Raw genomic sequence first — 19,311 nt, 5'->3', positions numbered from 1 at the left:
AAGTCACAATTATATACTAAAGACACATACCCTAAACACAACAATCCCATTCCTAGTTGCATGCCCTAGAGAAGGGGTCCCCAGCTCCCAGGCTATAGATGGGTACCAGTCGATGGCCTGTTAGGAACCCGGCCACACAGCAGGAGGTGATCGGCAGGCAAGTGAAACTTCATCTGTATTTGCAGCTGCTCCCCAGGGCTACCATCACCGCCTCAGCTCCACCTCAGGTCATCAGGCATTAGACTCTCATAGGAGTGCAAACCCTAACGTGAACTGTACATGCGAGGGAATTGGGTCAAGTGTTCCTTATGAGAATCTAATGCTGATGATCTGAGGTGGAACTGAGGCGGTGATACTAGCGCTGGGGAGTGACTGCAAATACAGATTAACATTAGCAGAGAGGTTTGACTATACAGAGACCATAATAAATGAATTGCTTGCACACTCACATCAAAACCCTATCAGTATGTGATAATTAAGCTACATCTGGTGGCAGGCTTTAAGTCAGAATCCGACACTCACTTTAGTCCACGCGTGGCCCGCACATCATTTTACCAGCTTGGTCTGTGCCTCTTTACCACACTGTGCACTTGTCTCAGTCACAGACTGGGTAAGCCTGCAAGCTAACCCTAGCCAAAATGAGTGAAAAACTAACGTCCCTGGAGAGCTGCTTTGAAAAAAGGGGAAAGACCCAATGATGAGACAGCAGAAGACTCTAAGACTACCAACAAAAGAAAGCTGCACTTAAAAGAAAATACCAAGTCTTACTTTAAATTATGGGTTCACTGCAACAGGTGATTCACATTCTCCAAGCCCGCTTTGTGTAATATGTAGCGACAGGCTATCCAACAAAGCCATGAAACCTCTAAAATTACTTCGCCACATGGAGACCAAGCACCCTGCATTAAAAGACAAGGCTTTTATAGAGTTAAAAAAAAAAAAATGTGAACACGAAGAACAGAAGAAATTACTGAAGGCCACACTTCATGAAATGTGTCTGCACTGAGAGTACCATTCTTAGTGGCTAATCGCGTTGCTGAAGCTAAGAAGCCCTTTACTTACTATTGGTGAAGAGTTGATCTTGCCTGCTGCGAAGGACATTTGTCATTAACTTTTAGAAGAGGCTACAGTTCAAAAGGTGGCACGTGTTCCTATTTCGGCTAGCACCATAATTAGACAAACTGATGAAAAAGCAGAGGATATTGTGGCACAGTTGTTAGAGAAGATTAATGAGTCACTGTGGTATGCAATCCAGGTTGACGAGTCTAGAGATGTTGACAAGGCAACAATGCTTGTTTCTGTGATATATTTTTCAAGAGAATGTGCATGAGGATATGTTATGTGCACTTTTGTTGCCAACCAACACCACAGCTGCAGAACTATTCAAATTTTTGAATGAGTACATATCAGAAAAACTGAATTGGTCATTTTGTGTCAGTACATGCACAGACGAAGCAGCTGTCATGACTGGATGGCTTTCTGGTTTCACTACTCGGGTCAAAGAGGTCACTTCTGAATGTGAGTCTATGTGCTGTCATCCATAGAGAAAAGCTAGCTAGCCAAAAAATGTCACCTGGACTTAACATTTTGCAGGATGTGATTAAAATGATTAACTGCATTAAAGAACATGTCCCTAACTCACATCTGTTCACACAGTCTGTGAGATGGAAGCAGAGCACAAACATTTTCTCTTACACACAGAAGTGAGGTGGCTTTCTAAAGGTAGATCACTGGCCAGTTTTTGAGTTACAAGAGTAGCGCCAGAGAGTTTTTAGAAAAAGTCACCACTGGCAGCACATTTCAGTGACACAGAATGGGTCACAAAACTTGCTTACTTGTGTGACATATTTACCTTGCCATAAATCGAAATGTCACTTCAGGGGAAAACAGTGTTCACGTCAGTAAAGTGGCTGCATTCAAAGCCAAACTGGAATTATGGGGGTGATGGGTGAACACTGGGATTTTTGACGTTTCAAACATGAGCAGAGATTTTGAAAGAGACTGAGCCAGGGCCTTCTTTCTCCCAGCTGGTGCATGATCACCTATCTCAGCTTTCAAAATCGTTTGAGCATTACTTCTGAACCACAAAAGACTCCTGAACTCGGAAGGAATGGCTCTGCAACCCATTTGTGTATAAGCCAGGTGAATCGTCGACTTTGTCTGTGCTAGAAGAGGATCAACTGCTAGAGATCGCAAATGACGGTGGCCTTAAAAGTATGTCTGAGACAACTTCAAATCTCCATACAGTCTAGATTAAAGTCAAGATGGAATATTCTGAGACTGCCACAAAAGCAGCAGGGACCAGAAACCAGTGCTCGTATGAGAATCTAATGCCTGATGATCCAAGGTGGAGCTGAGGCGGTGATGCTAATGCTGGGGAGTGGCTGCAAATACAGATGGAACTTTGCTTTCTTGCCTGCCACTCACCTCCTGCTGTACGGCCTGGTTCTTAACTGCCCACGGACCAGTACCAGCCCAAGGCCTGGAGGCTGGAGACCCCTGCACAAAAGCATGGAAAAGCCTACTTCCATTTCCAACATCCTATCTTTGTGAAGCAGGGTTTTCTGCAGTGACAGCAACAAAAATGACATTATAGAGTAGACTAGACATAAGCAATACACTTTGAGTGTCACTGTCTCCCATCACCACCAGAAGAGAACGTCTACTTGCAGAAAAATAAGCTAAGGGCTCCCACTGATTATGCATATGGTGAGTTGTATACTTATTTCATTATATATTACAATGTAATAATAATAGAAATAAGGTGCACAATAAATGTAAAGCACTTGAATCATCCCAAAACCATCCTCCACCCTCCTACTGCAGTCCGTGGAAAAATTGTCTTCCACAAATCGGGTCCCTGGTGCCAAAAAGGTTGGCGACTGCTGCCCTAAAGAAATGCCTGCTTCTGTGAGGCAGGATGTCTGCATGATGAAGTTCACAGCCGCCTCATTTACAAAAGCCCCACAGTAGAAAGAACCCAAAAGGCTCTGTCTGGGATGGAGAAATAAGCTGCAATATATTCATATGATGGAAAACAATGACATGGATAAATCTTATAGGTAATACTGTCCCACTGACTTGTACATATAGTGTATGTACTTTCTAATGTATATCTTAAAATCGAACATACACAGTCACAAGATACCAGATATAACACTCACCAGATATGCCAAGATTAAAAAATCTGAGACTACCAAGCATTGGATGTGAGTGTGGAGAGAACTTTCATTGTCTGCTGGTGGAAGATACAGTGTTACAATTCTTCTTGGAAAATAACTTTGATTTACTTAATAATTTTGCACTTATCAAATAATACAACAATTCTACTTAGGTATATGTCAGTAATCATACATAAAGAAATGAAAGCATGTTAACACAGCAGAATAAGCAGAAAAAACAAATGAACTACACCATTATCATAGAGAACACTAAGAAAATAATGACCCAAAAAAGCAAAGTCACAGCAGAGCACACAATATGATTTCAATAAAGTATGTATGTGTGTGTGTATACATATACATACGTATAGAAACATAAAGAACAGCAAGGAAATAGAAACCAGAAAATTCAGGTCAGCGGTTACATCTGGGAAAGAGACGGGGATGCATCGGGAAGGGTCGAGGGACTCGTAATTTCTATTTAAGCTAGGTAATGAGTATTCATTTTACATTTCTTTTCAAAACTAAACGTACATATTATATGTATTGCTTTTTAGATAGAAAGGAAAAGGAGGAAGAATGAAAAGAAAATAAAGCTTGCAGGGGAGGGGGCTGGCCACCAGCTTCAAACCCTGTGAGTCACTTTAAACTTGCAAAAATATGTACACATAGCCTATTAGAAATTAGCCTGACATAAGCAGAGGAGCTCTCAGAGGTGTTGCCTGTGGGATATAACATGACTGGGGGGCGGATCACCTTATAGTCCACCTGGAGTAGTGTGTAAGTCCAAGCTGGAGCCAGGCCTGCAGGTGTGAAATGAAGACAGCTGGAGGAAGAGGGCAGGCTCTGGAAGGCCCAGCACAATGCAACCAATATTCCCTGATCTCAGACCCTCTCTTTGGCCCTGTGCTCCAGTTCACATTTTAGTTAATCTTTACCAGCTCAAATGAAGGGAGAGATGCCAAAAGAACGGCACAAAATTCTTTTCAGGAGCACCTTTCAAACAGTACTTATGGTGACCCTGTGTGGAAACCACTCAGGGCAGCAGGAAACGGCCTGCTGAGCCCAGTGGAAGGCAATATCTTTAAAATATATTAAGGGAAAAAACCTGGTTCAGAACAGCAATTTGCATTTGCTACCATGGTGTTTAAATATATGTGTGTGTGTGTACACATACACACAAATTATTCTCATAAGCCAAGCATATCTCTGTGAGAACACTCAAGAAACTGGCTACAGAGGCTGCCACCAGGAGAACTGGTGTCTGAGGGTTTCAGTGAGAAAGACGTATCTTTTAGATTTTGTGCTATGTATATCAATTACCTATTTACAAAATAACCTATTTATAAAAATTAACCTAATTACAAATACAGGAGAAAAACTTACTAGGGGCATAAAACACATTTACATAGGGATATAAAAAGCTTGGGAAAATGTCCTTGAATAGGAAGAGTAAATATTTAAAGATGTCAATTCTCTAAATTAGTCTATATTAACATGATCCCAATGAAAACGCAAACAGAATTTTTATGAACTAGTCAAGCTTATTCTAAAATTCATTTAAAAAGTAAGTGTGCATAAATAGCAAAGAAATTTTTGAAAGTATGAGAAAATACTATTAATACTATTATCAAATATTAAAGTACATTAAAGCTACAGTACTAAAATTAATTTCCTCCCTCACTTATTAAATCAAAACAAATTCCAGACTTTATAAATGAAAATAAAAACTAAAAGCACTGGAATAAAACATAAGATATTTTTAAAACAACTTTATTGATATAATTTACCTAGTGTACAGTTAATGGTTTTTAGTCTATTTACAAAGTTGTGTAACAATGACCAATATCTAATTCTAGAACATTTTTATCACCTCAGAAAGAAACACCATACCCATTAGCAGTCACTCCCCATTCCCTCTGCCCCTCAGTTCCTACCAACTACTTTCTGTCTCTATGGATTTGCTGGTTCTGAACATTTCACATAAATTAAATCACATTATATATAGTCTTCTGTGTCTGGCTTCTTTCACTTAACTGTTTTTAAGATACACTCAAAATGTACCACTTAGTATACCTTTTTTTTTTTTTAAGAAAAAGTAGTATTTATTAAAAGTATATTTTAGAAGGAGGCAGGCCACACTAAGGAAGGCTGTAGCCCTGTGGAATCTGAAAGGTGAAAAAATAAGAGTACACTACAAAGGAACAGGTTTTCAGCAAAGAGAGCTGTAACCATACCTCACTCCTTTTTATGGCTGAGTAATATTCCATTATCTGAATAGACTACATGATGTTCATCCATTCATCAGTTGATAAATAACTGGGTTGTTTCTACTTTTTGGCTTTTATAAATAATGCTGCTATAAATATTGGTGTACATGTTTCTGTGTGGATACATGTTTTAAATTCTCTTGAGTATATACCTAGGAATGTAAGTGCTGAGTCAAGTGGTCACTGTATGTTTAACCATCTGAGGAACTGTCAGACTGTTTTCCAAAGTGCTGCATCATTTTACATTCCTACCATTATTGTACAAAGATTTTGATTTCTCCACATCCTCGCCAACACTTGTTATTGCCTATGTTTTTTATTATAGCCACCCAAGTGTGTGAGAAGTGGTGGCTCACTGTGGTTTTGGTTTGCTTTTCTCTAATAGCTAATGATGTTAATCATCTTGAGATCTTTCTAAATAAGACACATAACCAAGAACCATAAGGGGCCACATAAAAATTAAAAGTAAATAGATCCTGACAGTTCTCACTACAAGAAAAAAAAATGTGTAACTATGTGAGGCGATGGATGTTAATTATTAATTAAACTTACTTTGGTGATCATTCCACAATATATACAAACATCAAATCATTGTTATATACTTGAAATTTATATACTGTTAATGCCAGTTATATCTCAATAAAAAAAATTTTCAATTTAAAAGTAAACAATAACTATACTACCAAAAAAAATTAAAGTCAATATGCAAACACACTAGGGAAAAATATCTGAAACATGTGGCAGAAGGCTAGTTTCCGTAACAGCAAGATCACTTACAGATCTATAAGAAAAAGGCCAACAGTGTAAGAGAAAAATGGCGTGGCAATTCACAAAAAAAGAAATATAAATGACTGTGAATCATACAAAAAATGCGTTACATCATTCGTAACTAAAGAAATGAATTTTAAAACAAGATAGCATTTTCTCTATCAGACTGACAAATATTTTAAATTTTGTTATGCCAGCTCTGGTGAAGGTGTGAGAAAGCTGTTGGCAGGGCTGTCTGTGATATTTCCAAAAAGGCTGGGAACAACCTAAATGTCCATCACGAGAGGGTTGAATAAATTAAGGGGCGCCAACACTGTGGGATACTAGCAATCTCTGTCTCGACATGGTATAGTATGGTACATCCCAGTGTAGCGTAGTTTCTCTTCTTTTCTAAGGGAATGTGGGTGTGTACATGCGTGTTGTTGCAGAGGCTTTTTCTGGGATAGCTGGGCAGTAGACTGAGAGCCAGGGTGGAAGATTTTTTTCATTGCACCAGTTTGTTCTGGAAAGCAGGACTTCCTTCTCAATAAAAACACAAAATTGTTTCAGAAAACTGTAAAGTTAGCTTTAATTCTAACTCACTACCTAGTCTTACCCATCACCCAAATCTCAATCTGTGAAGTCACACTCAAGACGAATGAGGCACACTACTCTAACCTAACTCTGCTCAAGAGCACCCCGGCACTAGCCCCAGCCTCCTTGCTGTCCCTCTAAAACACCACCCCAGACCCTGACACGGGATGCTCCCTCTGCTTGAAACACTCTTCTCTAGACACCTTCGCCTCTGTCCAGGCTTTGTTTAAACACCGCCTTCCATGGAGGCCTTCCCTGACCCCCCTATTTCTATCGGGATCCCCTTCCTGCTTTGGTTTCTTCACAGAATTTTTCACATAACATCCATATAGCATTTACCTGTCTGCGTCCATCCCCACTCCACCCCAGCACCATCCAGGATCAGGATTTCTGTCTGTTTTGTCCTCTGGGTATCCTGTAACACCCAGAACAGTGTCAGACACACAGTAGACACCACAGATGTTTGTTTAATGGACTGATGTTGCTACACTATGTAGAAGATGTTCCAGTAGGCTAAACCTTTCACTGTCTCGTCTTTTGTTCCCATGATGATGCTAATGTCAGAGCAGACCCTTGATAAACACGTGGTTATTTTCTCAGAAGGTACAGCAGCATAACAAAGTGTTTCACAGACCACAAGTTAAGATTGGTGACCCAATGGCTATAAAATCAATTCAGTGGGTAAAAGTAAAACTTTTTTTTTTAAATAAAAGCATAAAAATGCGTAGCATAAGAGTACTTACAAAACTTTCAGCTAAGTTTTATCATCTAGTTTGCACAGTATGTGTGTGTGTGTGTGTGTGTGTATGCTTGTATAGCAGGTAATGATGTGAATACGTTTCTTACAGGGAGTTCATGAGGAAAAAAGTTTGAAATTCACTCATCTAATTTCAGCCTATACATTTCTAATTTTAAAGCTTTGGGTTAAGTAAAATATTTTTTTAAAAATAGGTTTACTCTGTAAGTTTAAAATTCTGTAAACTAACAGTAATTCCGGATCAGTGAAAAACAGAATTAATGCTCTCCCACAAAGTGGAAATACTATATTGGGACAACTATAGTTCTTTGGAATGTAGCCTCTAGCTTTCCCTCCCAGAACACCTCCAATTATTTTACCATAGTTTTATGCTTGTAAGCATGACATTCTCTGCTTTTCAGTAAGTCAACTTGGACAGTTCCATTATTCTCTCCATTTTAACCAGATACCACAGGTTAGCTATTTGATCCACATCTGAAATTTCTGTAAACATTTTGTTTCTTAAGTTCTAGAATTATTTCACTGTAGACAGAAAGCTCTTCATTTTCCACATATATATCAAATAAAGATTTGCATTCCTTCAAAAATCTCTACGTTCTTACCTCTGGAATTCTCTAACACTTTCGCTGTTTCTTAAACTATACTATGTTTCAGACCCTGTTCCTAGATCATTCTCTAATAAACTTATACTTGTCTTATACTTAAACTCTATCAAGAAACATCAACTCCCTGAATATAAAGAAACAAAATCAAAGGAGAGGGGCACCTCTGAACAGTCTAAATACAGTACATAAAATCCATACCCCGATTTTAGTCACATAAGACTATTCCTGCCCCCACTCACAATCCTTCTTTTTAAAAAATGTACCGCTAACAAGTTTTATCATCTAGTTTGCCAGCTCACATCTAAAACCTGTGAGAGGAGAGAGCCCACATCTAAAACACAGCCCCAGGGAGGCCTGGCAAGTTAAATAAGAGTAAAGGTCAGAAATACTCAAGACACCATTTCAAGAGCCATCATATCTCAGAGGGCCTGTGTATAACTAAAGAGGACTGTCATTCACACTATTGGCCCTGGAAACATCAAAGAAAGGTTCAGTTATATTCCATCTAATGATTGTTTTAGAGTCTTCTAGTCATAATGATTAAAATGAAATGTTTTACTACTTTACAAGTAAGCTTCATGCAAAATTCACTCAGGCACTCCTTTCCCTGTAAATGCTAGAATACTGATGTGAGCAAACTACAATGGCAATGCAATGTGCTTTCTTCATTTCTCCTTCACGGTGCCATATCAGCTACCTGACATATCCAGTTCCACTAGAAAGATTTTGACCTTTCTATTTGTTCTTAATAGTGTGACTATATAGTCCGCTTTTTTTTTTTTAATATGGTATTCATTTTGGATATCTGAAAATTAGTTTTTTATATTCCAATCACATTTCTTGATCATATGTCTGCTACATACTGAGCCATTCTTTTAAAATTAGTCACACCCATGACTCAGCTACACCTATTCTATTCAATTGACCTCATCTATGGGCATTCACCTGGTTAAAAAGCAAGTGGAGATGAGGCCTCTGAATAAACACTGGTTCTCTAGCTAATTCCTAGTGGCTTTAGCAGAAATAAATAGCTATACCAGAAATAAACATCCTGAAATCTATCTTTATTAAACATTACAGAACTTCTTGGTGGACTAAGCAAACAGTCGCTTCCTAGGAAAAGATGAGTCTTCCATATCAAGACTGAGCAGGATGCTGTTTAAAAAAAATCTAGCTGGCTACAGTAAGGGCACCCAAAATGCACTCCAAGAATATCCTCTGACTTTGAACCTAAAGCATTTCACTTTGAGTGTGAACTGGATAGATTTCATTAATCCCGAATCAGTGCTGTGGTCTGAGACAATAACCACCACCACGAGCCTCAGTAACCATCTCCTTTATGGAAATCAGCTTTGCCATATTTACAACCTAGAGTCTGACTTTTTTTGGTGGGGGGGGTGCGGGGAGGGGGTGGTGGGGAGCATGAGAAATGTTTATTTCCCTACATTGTTTTCTCATAAACCTGACTTTCCCCACCTCTTTCTTTGAGCTACATTCCTTCTTTTTTTGCACAGGGGTAACAAAACGCCTGGAGATTTTTCTTTGGTCTTAGTTCTGGCCAAGTAGGCAGATAACTAAGAAGGCCTTTGCTAATCTATTACATTTGGGTTGGTTTAATCTTTTGCATGTGGCTCAAATAACTCAATCTCCCCACTCCCGGACCATGCATACACCCAAGCATCTCACGCCCTTATGATAAAGGCCCACCTGGTACTTCCTGGGCAGCAGAGCCACATATCTTCCTGCTGCTGGCCCTAAGCCCCAGCACTATGGTTTATACAGATGACGTCATTCAAACTCTTAGCAGTTAAGGATCGAAACCTACATCATCATGCCACGTTAGCAGCACAAACAGCTGTCTCACAGATACAGAGTGAAATCTGGCCAGAAAGTGCTACTTCTCTCATGACAAAAACAGCCTGAGAACACCTGAAATTTGCCTGAATACTTGTGAAGGCTGAAGCACAAGAAGCATTAGGGGTAGAAATTAAACAGCACGTGCCCCAAAGTAAGAGCAGAGGGAAGAAGTAAATTAAATCGACAAAAGAATAAAAGTACTAGCAGGGAGGTTTCAGCTGGATAGGGTCTATGTCGGGTTCACTGTGGGAAATAAACAAATCTGCAATGCTTGAGCCCTCCAACAAACAAGGAAACCCCACTCTTCTGACCTTCCTCATGCTTGGAGCAAACTCCTCAACCCTTCTCAAGGCAGAAAATTCGAGCAAAGGTCTGAGCTTACACAGAACGGAAAAAGCATAAGACTTTAAATTGAGCACCGTCCATTCCACTGTGACTGCCTCATGATTTCATTCTAGCAAACAAGAGCATCCTGCGAGATTAAGACATAGAGCTCGGGGATGCGAGGGCCATGGCAGTTTCCTGGCCACATGATATGACCAACCCACTAGCCTATCTGCCTTACAACACAATCACATTTGCTTTTGGAGACTAAATTTATTATTAATTTTTCAGGGTCATCTCTCTTCTTTGGAAAAGAGCTTTATCATTTGTCTACTGGCAAATCAGTTACTTCTGATACCTGTGGGAGCTTTGGTGAAAGATCTGATGGTAGTTTATATTTTTAGTATTAACATTTCATTTTCCTTATAACTCAGGCTCTGATACCCATGCTCCCTATCATGAATATACATTTTAAGAGAAGGAAGTACTTGCTGGTTGTAATACTGCTGATTCCCAACTACCAGTCAACTTAAGATTCACAACAAAGGAAATTATTTAAAATCAGCCACGTGGTCCTGAGGGACTGTAGAAAGTCAAGTGTGTATGCACCTCAGTGACTGCAGATGAGTTCTCCAAACACTGACACAAATCTGGCACTGTGACTATCCTAATGATTACAGAAGGATGTGGTCCCTTTCCATAAGTTTACATCTAATAGACAAGAAAGGACATAATTTTTAGCCTCATTCACCCTCACTGCCATATACTCCTAGTTTCTTGTCAAACCAAATTATTAAGAGGCAGCTCCTTGCCCTGCCTGAAATTTTCAAGATTTAGCCCATATAAGCTCTCTTCTGTGAAGCTTACACAGTCAACCACGTTTCTGTGCTCCCTGATACTCCACACATCCCTCCAGCGTAACCCAGTATACTGCCTGGAAGCCACATGTTCCCACTAACCAATGACCCAGACAAAAAGCTCATGTCGTCTTTGAAGTCCCAGGAGCCACGGTCCATCGTCCTACGGCCATGCCACCCTGAACAAGCCCAATGTCTTATCTTGGAAGCTAAGCAGGGTCAGGCCTGGTTAGTACTTGGATGGGAGACCACCTGGGAAGACCAGGTGCTATAGTCATAAATAATAATAAATAATTAAAAATTAAAAAAAAATTTAAATATATATTTGTTGATAAACTAAGTCATAAACAAAAATGAAAAACGAGAAGTCCACAGAGACTGGGATGATGGTGACACGTGGTCAGAGTCCTAGGTGTGAAGCCAAGTGCATTCTAAAATCTGGCAACACTTTCCCAAGAAAAGAGGAAATAATACAAAAGAATTCTTAATTTTCTCCATAAGTGAATTCTCATAACTATATTGTTACCCTGTATAAAATATTTACTGTATAAGACATTTTCTTGGCTAAATCACCAATCATTCGATCCATCCAAACAATTATACCTTCATACTTATCCATACAAGTGACGATGTCAAGGGCAACTGCAATATAGAAGACTTCCAAGAACAGGTTCTATATTTTAGATTCAAGCAAAAGAATGTCTGAACCACTGCAATAGAAATTGCAGCAGAGGACACAGATTATTAAAGGAAAGAGATTTAAAAAAAAAAACAGAAAACAAAATCTGGCTGTACTGAAAACTGATGTGTTTTTCCAATGTTAAGTGACACTATGTGGTAAAAAGAATGAATTACAAACACACAATCAGAACACCTTAGAACAGGGGCTCCCAAACCCTAAGCTGCGGACCAGTATCAGTCTGTGGCCTGTTAGGAACTGGGCCACACAGCAGGAAGTGAGCGGCAGGCGCGTGAGCAAAGCTTCTTCATCTGTATTTGTAGCCACTCCCCAGCACTAGCATCACTACCTCAGCTCTACCTCAGATCATCAGGCATGTGATTCTCATAGCACGAGCCCCTGGTGTCAAAACGGTTGGAGACTGCTTGCTGCCTTAGAACATGAACAATAAAAAGGAAAAAATCTTAACCATCAGACAAATGAAAACAGACAAACAGCTACTAAAGAAACAAGAATCAAGTTGATGTGACTGCTTATCTGTAACAAGGATACTAGAAGACAACAGAGCAATATCACTCTTTAGAGGAAACCATTTTGTCCTGGAATGCAACACCCAGCCAAATTAATACCCAAGTATGAGAGCAAAATAAAAATCTTTTTAGATATGGTGGGGCTTAGAAAATTTACAACCTACAGACTTTCTCTGCAGAACACAAGAATATACTGATAGCACAGAAAATAAATCCAAAAAAGATGTTGGATATGAGCAACAGTGGTAAAACTTAGTTGTCTTATCTGCTACTGCATGTTATTTTTAAAAATCATGATTCAAAGAGACTACACCAAAATTTAAAACTGAGATAAAAAACTGTGAACACTATGAAAAGGAAATTCAGAGAAGATACACAAACAACTATTAAATGAAAACATTCTTACTAGCAACCATGTAAATGTAAATTAAACAAAAAATAGTCTATGCACCATAGACTTTAGAAAAGATGTAATAGTGTTGGAGAAGACACCTTGATATAGGTAGTCTTATTCCCTCCCAATAGGACCATAAAACAATAAAATATTTTTGGACAGCAATTTGGCAATATCAGCTAACATTTCAAATATGCACAGGTTCGATCCAACAACTCTAAAACTCTAAATCTGTAATTCTAAAGAAATACCGCAAGTGCACAAGATTTAAATAGTCGCCTATTCTACATAGTATTAATAACCGCCCCCCCCAAAAAAAAACCCGGAAATAATCTTCATTGTGTTTATGAATAAGACCATGTTAAGTAAATGCTGGTACAACCACAATATAGGATACTATGCAGCCACTGGAAAGCCGCAGAATGGTGCATACTGACGAAAAGATGTGTGGGAGCTTTAAAAATTCTGTAGCATAATGCATACATGGTTTAGGCTTTTTTACGTAAAGAGACACGTGTTAACTGTGCAGAGCCTGGAAGAAAACACATTCATCCGTGGTTACTTCCGAGTGGGGAGTGAGAAGAGAGACTATGGTCATTTTTTTTTAACATTTCAGCACCTACCAATCCCAGGGACTGGGGTGCCGGTTCTCGGTTTGGTTCGTTGCACTGTGCCGTGCAGGACGGAGTGGACACTCTGGTTTGTGTCGAATGAACGAGGGAGCAAGTGGCTAATGCATTACTAGTGTGTAAAACAACTTGGGGGGCGGGGAGAAAAAAAAAGCCCAACTACGGGACTTAAGTAAGTGATCAGCCTACTGAAGTCTGTTCCCACCGCACTCGTGCCCTCGGGTTTCGCTCTCCGAAACTGTCTTCGGCGCCAAGAAAGGAAGAGCCCGCGGGCCCTCTGCCTTACCCCGGCCCGAACTGAAGCCCCTGCTGTGTAGTCACACGGGCCAAGGCTCAACCGCGTTACCTTCTGGGGAAACCCAGACAACGCGGGGTCCTGTGGAACCAGGACACACCGAGGGCTTGGCATTCGCCGCTCGTCGTGCGTTTGGCGCATAAATCTCACACTTTCTCATGCCGTGCAAAGGGTGCCGTACCCCCTCTCCCAGAGAATGAAGCGGACTCCGGGCCTCAGAGCGCCACGCAAATCCGCCCTCGCCCGCCTGTACGTCCGCTCTCACCTGCCCGGGCGACTGCCAGCGCCGGCGCCCGCAGGCGGCGTCCCCACAGCAGCAGCGCCCGCAGCTCACGCGCCATGTCCGTCCTGCCGAGAGCCACGCGCAGCCGCGCGCGCCAGGGGCGGGGCTTTCTCCGGACGCAGGTGAATGACGTCACGGTGCGCGCCAGGCTGCCCCGTCCGCTGCCTGAGCCGGCCGGTGGGCAGGGACCTCAGTGGCAGTAGGGGGACAGTCGGGTCTGGGGGCGGGACCTCCGTGACCTTGTGTCGCGTTGTCAAGGGCGTCAGGCAGAGCACAGAGCTGCTGCCCTAGACTCTCCCCGGCTGGCGGGCCCCAGTTTGTGAATCCTTAAAGTAGTGCAGATGTTCGCATCCCCTCTGGATGATTTGAAAGGGCGGCTAGGGGCAGAAACAGTTAAAGTCTCCCGGGTCTTTGTAAGTCTTCGGCCATACTCTTCCAGACTGTTGGAAGTCAGTCTCTTCCCACCAACGCAAGCCAAATAGCTAAGAGAAATGAAAGGGAGAATTTAAGGCTGGACTTGTCTACACCAAGACTGTGGAACTCAAGAACCAACACTCACCAGCAAAACTGGGCTATTCATTCCATTTCTCTAGCCCCGCTGTTAGGGATTCAGACCAACTCCTTTTCTCACAGAAGTCCAAGCCTGAAGTGGGGGCTAAGCGGCTCCCCAGATGATTCTGAGGCACACTAAAGGTCACTGCCACCTTCAAATAATTGTACAAAAACGGTGTTACTAGAGATTGTGACAAAAGCTTCAAAGTACAGGAGCCACAACAGTGCACTCCATGGGGCCTGAATATAGTTGGGACATTGAAGCGATATTGCAGAATGCTTCCAGGTGAAAGGTGTTAAGGATGACTCTTGCGCAAGTTCCAGGCTGAAGCAACTCAGAAGGGGTAGGTAAAAGCAGTGGGAAAATTTGGATGGAAGAGCAGGAATTGTCTTACCTAAAACTCTAGTAGCTTCCTAACTAGCACCCCATTCATCCTCTGCACTAAGCTGGATCACATACTCCTCACTTAGGGGCCTCCAGTGGTTTCCCAAGCCCCTACTGCCTCAGCCTTCAAGCCATGCATAACCTGCCTCTGCCTCTTTCCTCCCCTCACCACACTGTGGACATACAAGCCTGTCCAAGGCATAGCCATTACCAGGATGTCACTGCAGCTACTCTCAGCCTCACATTTCATTTGTTGTTCACTTCACTTAGGAAATCATCTCTTGTAAGCTGAAACATTGGTCTGTGGGACAAGAGATCTAGCTTTTATTTCAGGAAAGGGAAGCAGTATTTGGCAAAGGGAAGAGGGAAGCCCACACTTTAGTTAAGGATGAGGGACCTCTGCCAAGACAGGCAGAACCAAGGCTCTGTGGAGGGCAAACCTACTAGGTTCCAGACACATTTACCAGAGCTTTCTGTCTCTTCTCTTGGCCTGTGGCCTTCAAAGACAAACCCTCAACCACAGTTCTCTGTGATACTGCATCTTCTGGTAGTCTAGGGAACTGTGGCTTTTTAAGGTACATAGGGAAGGGATCAAAGTCAAGCCTTGATGGAGTCATGGGCAGATTACAGCTCTGACATACCCAAAGAAAATGGACGGAGGAAAAGAAATAGATGCAGATGTACTTCAGCTGAATTGATGAAGACTGGAGACTGGCTTGGGGACAGCAGACAGAGAAGCAGGAGAAGGAAGGGATGGGGAGACTCCCTTCCAACCCAGGTCTCCTGACCATCATTGTGACCGCTATGAGGCTGCCTGTTCCTTCTCCAAAGTCACTGCCTTCCCCTGGGGTGAGCTGAGGGTCATGAAAAATGACCACTGTATTATTTATAATAGCCAGAGGGTAGAAGCAACTCAAGTGTCCATGGTCAGAACAATGAATAAACAGAAAATGGTCTATATATACAATGGAATATTCAGACTTAGAAATTCTGACACATGCTTCGACATGAATAAACCTTGAGAACATTATGATCAGTGAAGTAAGCCAATAACAAGAAGACAAGTACTATATGATTCCACTAACATGAAGTAGGTAGTCATCAAATTTATAGAGACAGAAAGTAGAAGGGTGAGTACCAGGGGCTGGGGGAGGGAGAAAGGGTAGTTAGTGTTTCATAGGGACAAAGTTGCAGTTTTGGAAGATGAATAGAGTTTCTGGAGATGATGCTGATGATGGTCGTACAACAATATGAATGTATTTAATACCACTGAACTGTACACTTCAAATTATTAAAATGGTAAATTTTATATTGTGTATATTTTACCACAATTTTTAAAAAATTTTCACTGTAATGAAAAACCAAATTCAACCACCTCCTTTTTTCATCTCTATTTTCAAGGAACCAATGTCTGGGAAAGCGTCTCCTCTCATGAGGCAGCATCCTCTGAGTTATCAGACAAGAAAAGGCTTGTAGCTGAAGGATACTTCTTAGCCTGGAAAGGTCCCAGGAATCATGAGATTTTTGCCCCCAATTTCATGGAACCTCTTTATAAGGCAGCTTGCTTTTTGAAGCTAAAAATGGGAGGGTTGAGGAGAGAAACTCCCAGACAGTCCTACAAATGCTAGGTATTGTCTGAAAGCCACTCTCTAATTGTCTTAATGTTCAGGCTTCAGGAGCAACGAATTCCCCCAGCAGATACAGACCTATACAGACCTGGTCTGGGAGAAGGGCGGCTGCAGCTTAGAGGCTTTTGACTACAGCTTTAGAGGCAGTAATTATCCCTGGGTTTCTGAGGCATCAAAACTGTCAAATTCAGAGAAGCAACTAATGGCCAGGTGGCACCTGCATAGGATTTTGTGCATTTCTTAAAGTCCTCTTCATCTTTTGCAAGACTTCGATGCCAATGCAGCATGGGTAGGAACTCAGAAACCTAGTGTTTTGCTAATTCATTTAACAACTATCTTATGTTAGACAAATGTCAGAGATCTCCCATAGCGGTACAGCTAGATCTGGTGGGAACCTGGGTCCTGACCCCACTTGCACACATGCCAATGATGGGATTTGGCCAAAAGCAAGACCAGTGGCCCTTCGTGGAGGCCCATGTAGCTACTTAGCAGGACCTGGCCTGGAACTTACAAGAACATTTCTGGCTGACTCTGAGGCTTTATTTCCAAACAGCTCATTCTGCTTTGCCAGTGGCCACTTTTAATTCCACCATCAAGGACTCTGAGAATATCACAAGTTGATTGCACTGACCCCACACATTCAGGGGTAAATGGACCTGAGGCATTTCTCCCTTTTCATCGTCTATAGCATCTATAGCATCGCAGTCATTCCAGGACCCTCTAGGGAGCTCCTTGGCCACCCACTAGCTGTGTGACCCTTGTTAACCCTTTCCCCTCCCACTATGAGAAACGTCTGTGCATGAGTGACAGGATGGGCCATCCTGGTGGGCTCCCAGCCACCTTGTCCAGCATGATAAATGGAAGACAGAGCTAAGTCCAGACAACCATGAAATATCACTGGCGGAGCCTTTTCTGAGTGACTGGCTCTGGGGAAAGCAGGGTGGAGGTGGTAACCTCTCCCCCTGAGTTTATTCCCAGAAGCTTCTGCAGGGGGATACTACTCAGTGAACTGGCTTCAAGGGCATGTTTTGAAAAATGCCTTCTTTCCTGCCAAAGAGCTCAGACCACACACTCTTTTCCCAGCTTGTAGATGAGGCATTAGAAGAAAAAATGTCCACCACATCTCAAGCCTACTATGTCTATTGCTTACAAGAAGAAAGACAAGTGAGAATTGGCTTGGTTTGAGAGACTCCACAGGGTGAAAAAGCAACTCCATTTTATGTGTGTTTGCATGCATGTGTATGTGTATGTTTGGGCCAAGCCGATAGCCCTGTGTTTCCTAGAGACACTTCTTACCTCCATGCTTGGAGGGAGGGAAGAGGCTGTGTGAAAACGCCTGGTCTGCGGGCCCCTTTCCCTGCTCAGCATGACTCTCTGGTGGTTACAGGGCTCCTCTCTCAATGTGTGCTCTGTGCCAGTGAGGCCCTGCATCCCTCAAGGACTGGCTCTTTGCCTGGGTGCCATGGGCCTCTACTCCAGCCAGAGGCCCTGCCAAGGTGGAAGCCTGAGCAGCATCTGACGTCAGGCCCTCAGCAGGTGGACAGCTTTCACAGAGTTTCCCTCGCCAAAACTGTTTCCTCATGTGTGAGGAGGGTCCCCTCAGTCAGGACTCTCTGCACCAGTAGGGTATTGAAGATCAGGTGGAAATGCAGACCGTTGTTTTCTCTGAAGGTGCCAATGCCTCCTGGGCACAAGAGAGAGGGGACCATGGTCCATCAGTGTCAGCCAGGTCTCTACTGATGGTGGGTGCTGTGCCTGTAGCTCAAAAAACAGGAAGATTGGGACTGACCCAGCATTCACCCCACAGGGTCACAGTGCCCAGGAGACTGGCCAGGGTGAGGCTTCCCTATTTCTTTAGAAAAACAAGCAAGATGTGACTCCTTTCTTTATTTCCCTCACAATCTGCCTTTTTACACATGCACTTCACAAGATGCCATCCTGCGCCTCTGTCTCAGGGCAAACAAAACATAGGACACTTTTTCAGATAACTCAGGGTTGTAAGCCCCCTGGGGTGCTTCAAGCTTCAGTTCTCTCTGCCTCCTGTCCTGGCCAGAGGACCTCAGGCTGCCAGTAGTCCTACTTTTTCAGGGATTTGAAGAGGGTGGGAGGTCCACGAGGGCAGAGGAGACAGGTGGTTCCAGCTTGACAATGCTGTGACAGAGGCCAAAGAACCATTTGACCAAACCCCCTCTCCCTACACCCACATTTATCATGAACATTAAGACTAAGGCAGTTTTAAAGTCAAGATGGTTTGTTCTTGGTCCCCTATAGCCTTGCTCCTCAAAGTGTAGACTGAGAGCTAGCAGCAGCAGCCTCACCTGGGAGCATGTTAGAAACTCAGGAACTCAGTTTTCCCATCCATGAGACATACTGAACCAGGATTTTAGCAAAATTCCAGATAATCCATATGCACTTTAGAGCCAGAGAAGCACTGTCTTAAGGAACACACGGCAGTGCCAAGGAGAATGTGTGTGTTTCTCAAACTATGGCGCACTGTGCAATACTTGGCCCTGATGAAAATACATCTTCGTTTCTAGCGTAAACTAGGTTCAGTGCCCTGGCTTTGAGTCCTACTGCCATCTAGCACCTTCCTCCAGTAGTTGTCTGTGAGTTCTCCAGGGGTCGTATCTCAGGGCCTAGGATCTCAGTGAACAAACTCAGTGCTTTGAGAAAGCCTGCTTATTTGAACATCAACTAGAAGCAGGTGTCAGGAGGGGCTTCCTGAAATTGCTGGTTCTGGAGGGAAAGGGGCTTAGTGCCCACT

At 42.4% G+C, this 19,311-nt stretch overlaps 1 protein-coding gene and 1 pseudogene across 1 annotated transcript in view; one reads left to right on the top strand and one right to left on the bottom strand.

Moving 5' to 3' along the window:
• TRAP1 (TNF receptor associated protein 1) overlaps positions 1 to 14,079 on the bottom strand; it is a 44,371-nt gene extending 30,292 nt beyond the window's left edge. Inside the window, exon 1 of the mRNA XM_016166551.2 lies at positions 13,965 to 14,079. Coding sequence (XP_016022037.1) covers positions 13,965 to 14,040 — 76 coding nt within the window. The 5' untranslated portion in view covers positions 14,041 to 14,079. The remainder of the gene's footprint in view (positions 1 to 13,964) is intronic.
• Positions 11,334 to 11,449, top strand: LOC118607535 (annotated as a pseudogene).
• Positions 14,080 to 19,311: the final 5,232 nt, after the last annotated feature.

This window comes from Rousettus aegyptiacus, unplaced genomic scaffold, assembly GCF_014176215.1.
Source record: "Rousettus aegyptiacus isolate mRouAeg1 unplaced genomic scaffold, mRouAeg1.p scaffold_m13_p_8, whole genome shotgun sequence".
NCBI classification, from domain to species: domain Eukaryota; kingdom Metazoa; phylum Chordata; class Mammalia; order Chiroptera; family Pteropodidae; genus Rousettus; species Rousettus aegyptiacus.
This window is presented reverse-complemented; position numbering and strand designations above follow the sequence as displayed.